Source organism: Mobula birostris, chromosome 13, assembly GCF_030028105.1.
Source record: "Mobula birostris isolate sMobBir1 chromosome 13, sMobBir1.hap1, whole genome shotgun sequence".
NCBI lineage: Eukaryota > Metazoa > Chordata > Chondrichthyes > Myliobatiformes > Myliobatidae > Mobula > Mobula birostris.
This window is the reverse complement of record NC_092382.1, coordinates 6,877,915-6,888,500: the sequence shown is the minus strand read 5'-3', so window position 1 is coordinate 6,888,500 and position 10,586 is coordinate 6,877,915. Positions and strand designations below refer to the sequence as shown.

Below are 10,586 nucleotides of genomic sequence, written 5' to 3'. Positions count from 1 at the left end.
TATGGCCTCTCCTCTCATCGGCCGGTCACATACTGTGTCAGGAATCCTTCCTGAACACACTTGACAAATTCAGCCCCCTCTATCCCCCTTGCAGTCAGGAGGTGCCAGTCAATATGAGGGAAGTTGAAATCACCCATAACTACAACCCTGTATTTCCTGCACCATTCAAAAATCTGCCTGCTTATCTGCTCCTCGGTGTCCCGAGGGCTATTTGGGGGCCTCTAGATTACTCCCAGCACAGTGATTGATCCCTTCCTATTTCTGACTTCCACCCACACCGACTCAGTGGACACCCCCTCTGCAGCGACCTCCCTTTCTACAGCCATGATACTATCCCTGATCAGTAATGCTACTCCCCCCCTTTTCCTACCTCCCATCTTAATCCTTGTAAAACACCTAAACCCCGGTACCTGCATCAGCCAATCCTGCCCTTCCTCCAGCCAAGTTTCAGTAATGGCCACAACATCGTAGTTCCACGTACTGATCCATTCTCTAAGTTCATCCCCTTTATTCCTAATACTCCTGGCATTGAAATAGACACACTTCAACCCCTCGAACTGGCTACATGTATGTTTTGTCCCCTGCCTGTTCTTCCTCAGCAACTCAGAACACACAGCATCGTGCCCTTGTCCTTCTACCCTAATCTCTGCACTCACATTCTGATTCCCACCCCCCTGACAAACTAGTTTAAACCCTCCCCAACAGCTCCAACAAACCTGCCCACCAGGATATTGGTCCCTTTCCAGTTCAGGTGCAGCCCGTCCTTGTTGTACAGGTCAAACCTTCCCCAGAAGAGATCCCAATGCTCCAGAAATCTGAACCCCTGCCCCTGCACCAACTCTTCAACCACACTTTCAACTGCCATGACTTCCAGTTCCTACCCTCTCTGTCTTGTGGCACAGGCAGCAATCCTGAGATTACCATCCCTGAGATCCTGCTTTTTCACTTTTTTCCTAACTCCCAATATTCCTACGCTCCAAAGAATAAAGACCTAATTTGTTCAACCTTTTGCTGTAACTTAGGAGATGAAACCCAGGCAACATTTTAGTAAATCTCCTCCGTACTCTCTCAATTTTATTGACATATTTCCTATAATTTGGTTACCAGAACTGTATACAATACTCCAAATTTGGCCTTACCAATGCCTTGTACAATTTCAACATTACATCCCAACTCCTATACTCAATGCTCTGATTTATAAAGGCCAGCATACCAAAAGCTTTCTTCACCACCCTATCCAAACGAGACTCCACCTTCAGGGAACTATGCACCATTACTCCTAGATCCCTCTGTTCTACTGCATTCTTCAGTGCCCTACCATTTACCATGTATGCCCTATTTTGATTACTCCTACCAAAATGCAGCACCTCACATTTATCAGCATTAAGCTCCTTCTGCCATCTTTCAGCCCACTCTTCTAAGTGGTCTAAATCTCTCTGCAAGCTTTGAAAACCTCCTTCATGATCCACAACTCCACCTATCTTAGTATCATCTGCATACTTACTAATCCAATTTACCACCCCATCATCCAGATAATTAATATATATGACAAACAACATTGGACCCAGTACAGATCCCTGAGGTTTAGTCATCAGGGACAATTGTGCTGTCCCTGACTTCCCACATTCTACAATCGGAGCACTGGATTGCCCTATCTACTGCCTCCATTACCAACTCCTAAGTTAATCAAAATAATTAAAGAAACATACCCAGCCTTACCTTACTGGGAGCAAGCTCGTCCTCTGCCTTTGCTCGCCGAAACTTCTCGAGCCAAAGCCTCAAAGCTCCACTCCTTCACTGGCCCACTCACTCACTGGCTTGAGCTGCCCCTCTTTTCACTTGTTTGTTGAGCTTCTCAATTTTCAATTGCCCAATCAGCTGCTTTCTGCTGGGTCTGAGCTGTTCAAATCTTGATTGACTTGATTGCACAACCCAACTGCCAAAATCTCTTGAGCCAAAGCCTCAAAGCTCCACTCCTTTACTGGCCGCTCTCCACTCCAGTCCACGTTAAACTCCAGTCCCATTAAAGGTGAATGTGCAGCAGAAGAAACTCCTCCCATGCCCAGTGACCAGGGTGCAGAACTGGGTGTGGTGAGCAGCAGTAATAATTGCAGAGTTCAGCACTGACAGTCACTCTCGAAATTGCATTCAGCAACGGTGACGGACAAATATCGAGCATGCAGCTTATTGAAACTTTCTCCCCAGTGTGAACCCGGCAGTGTGTCACAAATAACATGCTGTAAGGTTTCACAGCTAATGTAACGGCCTCTGTGCAATGTTTCACTGCTGAGGTAATGTTCTCTCTGTAACAGCAATGTTTAGGTTACGACTAGAGACAACAGGGTTTTTGAATGCAGGGCTATCTAATGACAGAAATGTTCTTTTTTGTTCGTCAGGAAGAGGAATTTTTGCGGTGTTTTACCGGGGAGAGATGAGAAGACATGAATGGAGAGAGTGGGCCCTTTTTCTTCTTTATTTTTTCTTTACTAGCCCTATAGTCAAAGAAAGAACTATAAAGCCTAATCGTTTAATCGCATATTATGTACCATTTATTATTTCGGGGTACTGATATGTAACAGGGGACACATCAAGCAGCTTCCACCCAAACAAGATTTCTTAAGTTTGGCCGGGCTGGGGGGCTATCACCCCCTATATTAAGCTGCTAGCCAAAGTGAGAATTACATAAGGTTAGAATACTGAGTGAATCGCTTCCCACATTCACAGCAGGTGAACGACCTCTCCCTGGTGTGAACTCAATGATGCACATTCGGCAGAGATGGCTGAGAGAATCTCTTACCGAAGTCTGAGCATGTGATCGGCCTCTACCCAGTGTGAACTCAATGATGCACATTCGGTGGAGATGGTTGAGAGAATCTCTTACCGAAGTCTGAGCAGGTGATCAGTCTCTACCCAGTGTGAGCTCGCTGGTGTTTCTGTAGGTTCGATGACCGAGTGAATCCCTTCCCACACACTGAGCAGGTGAACGGCCTCTCCCCAGTGTGAACCCGCTGATGTACCTTCACTTGGGATGACCAAGTGAATCCCTTCCCACAGTCTGAGCAGGAGAAGGGCCACTCTCCAGTGTGAACTCGCTGATGAACCTTCAGGTGGGATGAGCAAGTGAATGCCTTCCCGCAGTCGGAGCAGGTGAACGGCCTGTCCCCAGTGTGAATAGAGCAGTGTGATTGCAGGTGAGATGATCGAATGAATCCCTTCCCACACACTGAGCAGGTGACCGGCCTCTCCCCAGTGTGAACTCGCTGGTGTCTGAGTAGGACACATGACGAAGTGAATCCCTTCCCACAGTCTGAGCAGGTGAATGGCCTCTCTCCAGTGTGAACTCGCTGATGTACCTTCAGTTGAGATGAGCAACGGAATCTCTTCCCGCAGTCTGAGCAGGTGAACGGCCTCTCCCCAGTGTGAACTCGCTGATGTCTCTGTAGGACAAGTGACGAAGTGAATCCCTTCCCACAGTCTGAGCAGGTGAACGGACTCTCCCCAGTGTGAACTCGCTGATGTACCTTCAGTTGAGATGACACAGTGAATCCCTCCCCACAGTCTGAGCAGGTGAACGGCCTCTCCCCAGTGTGAACTCGCTGATGTACCTTCAGTTGGGATGACGAAGTGAATCCCTTCCCACAGTCTGAGCAGGTGAACGGCCTCTCCCCAGTGTGAACTCGCTGATGAACCTTCAGGTGGGATGAGCAAGTGAATGCCTTCCCGCAGTCGGAGCAGATGAACGGCCTCTCCCCAGTGTGAAAAGACCAGTGTGCTTGTAGATCGAATGATCGAAAGAATCCCTTCCCACACACTGAGCAGGTGAACGGCCTCTCCCCAATGTGAACTCGCTGGTGTCTGTGTAGAACACATGACGAAGTGAATCCCTTCCCACAGACTGAGCAGGTGAACGGCCTCTCCCCAGTGTGAACTCGCTGATGCACCTTCAGTAGGGATGAGCAAGTGAATCCCTTCCCACAGACTGAGCAGGTGAACGGCCTCTCCCCAGTGTGAACTCGCTGATGAACCTTCAGGTGGGATGAGCAAGTGAATCTCTTCCCACAGTCCAAGCAGGTGAACAGCCGCTCCCCAGTGTGAACTGACTGGTGTCTCAGTAGGTCAGATGAGTTAATGAATCCCTTCCCACAGTCTGAGCAGGTGAACGGCCGCTCCCCGGTGTGATCTCGCTGGTGAGCCATTAGGTCAGATGACTGAGTGAATCCTTCCCCACAAATTCAGCAGATGACCAAATTTCTGCCCAGGGTGAACTGACTGGTGTGTCTACAGGTGGGATGACCAACTGAATTGCCTTCTCACCCACAGAACAAATGAATGACCTTGTCCAGTGTGAACTTGCTGATATATCTTCAGTTGAAATGACTGAGTGAATCCCTCCCCACAGTCTGAGCAGGAAGGATGATCGAGTGAATCCCTTGCTCCACTTCTCAAATATCTGGACAGATACAGCAAAACTGGCGTGTTGTGTTCGAGATTCCCGTAGACAGATTCCTTGTCATTTTTAACCTGTAAAAAGATTTACAAAATGAATCAACGGGTGTCGGACAATATTTCAGATCAGATCACTTGAGTTGTCAAAGTGTATTCTCGCATCACACTATTACAGTGAGGTTCAACCCAAGTTGGAGAGAGAAATCATCTTCTAACTGGGCACAGTGCTGGTATCTGGAATGACCATCAAATTCTCTGATGCTCTTCCTGTCTCTATAAGAATGGGGCATTTCTGCCATCTCCAATCTGTGACCTGGCTCAGTTTGACTCTCTCCATTGGTATTATTCCCTGTTCCTGCTGAGCAGCATGGGTGCCTGGCCCCACAGTAGCTGAAACAGTCTCACGCAAATAGTCTTTCTTGACGTGTAGCGAGGATTTTCTTTTATGTATTATTAACTTGAAGTGCCACAGTTTTAACGCCATATAAAAAAATTCCTGCTGAGATGAATGGTTGGTCTGCACAGCTGTTAAAAGGACTTAAAGTGAATTTTTGTATTATTTCAGGTTCTTGTCACAGTCACAGAAAATTACAACACAGAAACAGGCCCTTTGGGCCATCTGGTTTGTGCTGAACTATTTAAACCACCCACTCCCATACCCCTACCATCCAGGTACCTATAGAAACCTCTTAAATGTTGAAATTGAGCTCGCATGCACCACTTGTTCTGGCTGCTCATTCCACACCCAGATGACCATCTGTGTGAAGAAGTTACCCCTCATGTTCCCCTTAACGTTTCACTTTTCACCCTTAACCCATGGCCTCTGGTTGTAGTCCCACACCATCTCAGTGGAGAAAGCCAGCTTGCATTTACCCCATCTATGCCCGTCTATCACAATTAAATCTTTGCTCAATCTTCCACATTCCAAGGAATAAAGTCCTGATCTGTTCAATCATTCCTTATAACCCAAGTCCTCCAGACCTGGCAACATCCTTGTGAATTTTTGCAGAACTCTTTCAACCTCTTTTACATCTTTCCTGTAGGTAGGTGACCACAACTGCAAACAAGACTCCAAATTAGGCCTCACCAATATCTTCTACAAGTCAACATAACATCCATAAGACCGAAAGAAGCTGCAGAAGATCGTGAACACGGCGCAGCACATCACACAAACCAATCTTCCGTCCGTGGACTTACATTACACCGCACGCTGTCGGAGCAGTGCTGCCAGGATAATCAAGGACACGACCCACCCAGCAAACACACTTTTCGTCCCTCTTCCCTCCGGGAGAAGGTTCAGGAACTTGAAGACTGGTACGGCCAGATTTGGGAACAGCTTCTTTCCAACTGTGATAAGACTGCTGAACGGATCCTGACCCGGATCAGGGCCGTACCCTCCAAATATCCGGACCTGCCTCTCGGTTTTTTTCCACTACCTTACTTCCCATTTTTCTATTTTCTATTTATGATTTATAATTTAAATTTTTAATATTGACTAATTTTAACTACTTTTAATATTTTAATATTTAATATTTGTAATCCAGGGAGTGTGAAGTGCAGAATCAAATATCGCTGTGATGATTGTACGTTCTCGTACAAATTGTCTGGCAACAATAAAGTATGAAGTATAAAATATCTATCATTTTCAGTACTTTGGTTCATGAAGGCCAAAGGGCTGAAATCTTGCTTTCCGTCCCTATCTAACTGTGACACCACTTTCAGTGAATTAAGGACTTGTACTTCCAGGTCCCTTTCTTCTACAACACTCCACTGTGCCCGACCAGTCACGGTGAAGGACCTCCCTTGGTAGATCATACCAAAGTACAACACCTCACACTTGTCTGCATTAAATTACATTTTCCATTTCTCAAACCATTTTCCCAGTTGGTCCAGATCACACTGCAAACCTTGATACGCTTCCTCGCTGTTCACTACACGACCAATCTTGGCGTCAGCCACAAATTTGCTGATCCAGTTAACCACACTATCATCCAGATTATTGATATAGATGGCAAACAATAACAGATACAGCACTAATCCCTGTGGCACACCACTAGTCACAGGCCTCCGGTCAGAGAGGCAACCGTCTGCTACCACACACTGGCTTCTCCCAAATACAGTGACTCACCCAAATTACTGTCTCATCTTGAATTCTGAGTGACTAAACCTTCTTGACCAATCTCCCATATGAGACTTTGTCAAGTGCTTTGCAAAAGTCCACGTAGACAACATCCACTTTCCTGATAACTTCCTCGAGAGGCTCTGTAAGATTGTTAGACATGACCTACCATGCACAAAGCCATGCTGCCTATCCTTAATCAGTCCACATCTATCCAAGTACTTACAGTATATATCTAGTTCCTGCACACACGTTCCAATACCTTTCCCACAACTGATGTCAAGCTCACCAATGTACAATCTCTTAGTTTACTTTAGAGCCTTTCTTGAATAGCGGAACAACATTGTCTGTCCTCCAATCCTCCAGTACTTCACCTGTCACTAAGGGTTACTTAACTATCTGTGCTTGGGCCCCGACAATTTCTGCACTTGTCTGCCGCAGAGTCCCAGGGAACAACTTGTCAGGCCCTGGGGATTGATCCACGCTAATTTGCCTTAAGACAGCAAACACCTCCACCTCTGTAATCTGTACAGGGTCCATGACGTTGATGCTGCTTTGCCTCACTTCCATAGACTCTGTGTCCATCTCCTGTGTAAATACGGACGCAAAAAAAATCTCCCACATCTATTTTGTCTCCTCATACGGATTACTGTTCTGATCTTGCAGAGGATTAATTTTTTTCCCTTGCAATCTTTTCATTCTTAACATACTTGCAGAATCCCTGAGCATTCTCCTTCACCTTGTCTGCTGAGGCAACCTTATGCTTTCTTTTATTTCTTTCATAAGTGTTCACTTGAATTTCCTGTATCTCACAAGTACCCCATTTGCTCCTACCTGCCTGTACCTGGAATGCACCTCCTTTTTATTGATCTCGGAGATGAAAGCCAAAGGGGTGATGGAGCTGCATGGTGTGGGGTGGTGGTGGGGGCGGGTTAAACTAAAGTTGCAGGGGGAATGGGAGCCTGAACAGAGAGTGGAGAGTTTGTGGAGATAGTTGTTGTTCAGACCTCAGACAAAGTCAGGAATTAAAAACATTGAGCATGGTGCAGTGAATATGCTGAGCCCTGTATATTTCAATACAAGGAGCAGCATAGGAAAGGCGGATGTGTTCAGGGTACAGAACAACACTGGAATTATGACACTAGGATCTGGCAGCTGTGGACTGGGATGGGCTGCTTTATGGCAAAGGTGCTTGGTGAATTGAGGCCTTCAAACCAAACATTTTGAAAGTACAAAGTGGGTATGTGCTTGTCAGAATAAAAGGTAAAGATAGAAACTGCAGGGAACCTTAGATTTCAAGAGATATTGAGACCCTGGTGAAGCACAAAATGGAGTTGCACAACAGGGATAGGCAGGCAGGTTCTTATGGAGTATAAGAAATGCAAGAGAACATGTAAGAAATAAATCAGGATGGCTAAAGGAAAGCATGAGATTCCCCTCACAGAAGAGATAAAGGACAATCCTCAGGGATTCTGGAGATAGCTTAAGAACAAAAGGACTGCAAGGCACAAAGTTGAATGGCAATCCATGTGTGGAACCAAAGCAGATGGGGGAGATCTTAAATATTTTTTTCATCTCTATTTACTCAGGAGATGGACAGAGTGTCAATGAGAGTGTGGAAAAGTGACACTAAAACCGTGGACCCTGTACAGATTGAAGAAGAGGAGATGTTTGCTATCCTGAGGCAGACTAGGGTGGATAAATCTCCAGGGCATGACAAGGTGCTCCCTCGGACCCTACGGGAGGCAAGTGCAGAAATTGTCCGGGCCCTTGCGGAGATAATTATATCATCTTTAGTGACGGGGGAGTTATCAGAGGATTGTAGGATAGCCAAAGTTATTTCGCTTTTCAACATAGAACATAGAAATCTACAGCATATTCCAGGCCATTCAGCCCACAGTGTTGTGCCAACCATGAAACTTACTCTAGAAACTGCCTGGAATTTCCCTAGCACATAGACCCCTATTTTACTGAGCTCCATGTACCTATCTAGGAGGCTGTTAAAAGACCCTATTGTATCTGCCTTTACCGCCACTGCTGGCAGTGCATTCCACACACCCATCACTCTCTGTGTAAAAAAACTTACCCCTGACATCCCCTCGGTACCTAGTTCCAAGCAGATTAAAGCTACGCCCCTCTTGTTAGCCATTTCAGCCCTGGGAAAAGCCTCTGGCTATCCACACAAACAATGCCCCTCATCATTTTACACAAATAATATAGGCTCTAAACATAAACAAGGAAATTATACATTGCTTTGGGGATTTGTTGGAAGTGTACACTGATGTTGGGTGGGACGACAACCAGAGGTCATGGGTAAGTGACTTCCCCATTTATACAACACAATACAATTCAGCACAATACAGGCCCTTCGGCCCACAATGCTGTGCCGAACAGTACTTACTTTAGAAATTTCCTAGAGTTCCCCGTAGCCCTCTATTTTTCTAGGCGCCATGTACCTATCCAGGAGCCTCTTAAAAGACCCTATTGTATCCGGCTTCATCACAGTCGCTGGCAGCCCATTCCACGCACTCACCACTCTGTGTAAAAAAAAAACTCACCCCTTGAGGTGATATCACGTGTCAGGACGTGACTGGACAGAGTTCTGAGCATAAGCAGAAATGAAGAATGATCGAGAAGCAGGGCAGTGTAAAACGTGGTTTTGTTGCTGTTAAATAAAAGTTCAATTTTTCCAGAATATGGTTTGTTATCAGTAACCCACGGTACGTATAAAGAACACAACACCCCTGACATCTCCTTCGTACCTACTTCCAAGCACCTTAAAACTGTGCCCTCTCTGCAGATTTTCTCTTGTTTGTGACTGGAGGCAGATCAAAGGTGATTTTCACAACAGCTGATGGAAAAGATTTTGTTCCCTTTCTCCGAGTTCCCAATCCTTGCATTTAGACAGCTGGAGCTCAGCTCTGTCTGAGAGATCCATCGGTTCCCATTCCCTCATCAGCCGGAAGCTCCCCGGGGCCCGTGTACGGATGGTGGGGCTGAGAGAGAGGGAAGAGAGCAGGACTGTCCCGGGATTGCGGCTCACGGTGTCCGGAGTCACAGTAATAGTCCCAAAGTCGGTTTTGAACATCCCCAACCCCCCTTCCCCCTTCCCCCTTCTCCCCGCTCCCCTGCCCCCTCTCTCCCTTCTCTCTTACCCCCGGAGACTCGCTCTTACTCCCGCCGCTCTTCTAAGGCCCTGTGTACTACGCGCATGCGTGATATTCGGAAACTTCACAAAGTTGACGCCTGCGCATTTGATCGGTGCTTAGGCAACGGCGAAATTTGTAACGCAAGGATTTATGGGTAATCACGGTGCCATTAAAAGTTTCTGGAAGCACCAGTTCCATGTCCGTAGCTCAGTTTTTTTTGTGTGCATAGAAAATTCAGCAGCTGTTTTAACGCAGAAAGCGGTTCCCATAAACAATATACTCAATATCAACGTGTATCTAATGCCAAAGTACAATCCTCTTACAAGTGTAGATATAAAACACAAGAGATTCTACAGTTGCTGGAAATACAGTACAGAGACACAGACACACAAAATGCTGGAGGAACTCTGCAGTTCAGACAGCAACTAAGCAGAGGAGTACACAGTCTAGACATGCTAAAGGGGCTCAGCATAAATGTTGTTTATTTATTCCTCTCCACATTTGCAGCCTGATCTGTTGATTTCCTCCAGTATTTTGCAGAAATTAACCACTTTTTTTCAGTCAATCAGTTTCCAAATGTTTCTGATCTTTCATTTATAGACACATCCTGCTGGTCAGATTCCTCCTTCTCCTCATAAACTCTAGACCACATCTCTGTCTGGAGTCCTTTGACATTAGTGAAAATGACCGAAAACGTTGAAAAGAGCAGCGAAGAAGGAGTTTAGCTAAATTATTTCACAGCACTGAAGAACTTCAAATACACATCGTTTTATTCAGCCTGGAGAAAATCATGCAGGAAATTCATGCAGATGTGTAGGATGATGAGAGACATTGGTCGTGTGAATAGCCACAGGCTTGTTCCTAGCGCTTTA

General features: G+C 46.0%; 1 protein-coding gene across 1 annotated transcript in view; it reads right to left on the bottom strand.

Moving 5' to 3' along the window:
• Positions 1-433: 433 nt before the first annotated feature.
• Positions 434-10,586, bottom strand: part of LOC140207437 (uncharacterized) — a 35,459-nt gene continuing 25,306 nt past the window's right edge. Inside the window, exon 4 of the mRNA XM_072275960.1 lies at positions 434-4,199. Coding sequence (XP_072132061.1) covers positions 2,907-4,199 — 1,293 coding nt within the window. The 3' untranslated portion in view covers positions 434-2,906. The remainder of the gene's footprint in view (positions 4,200-10,586) is intronic.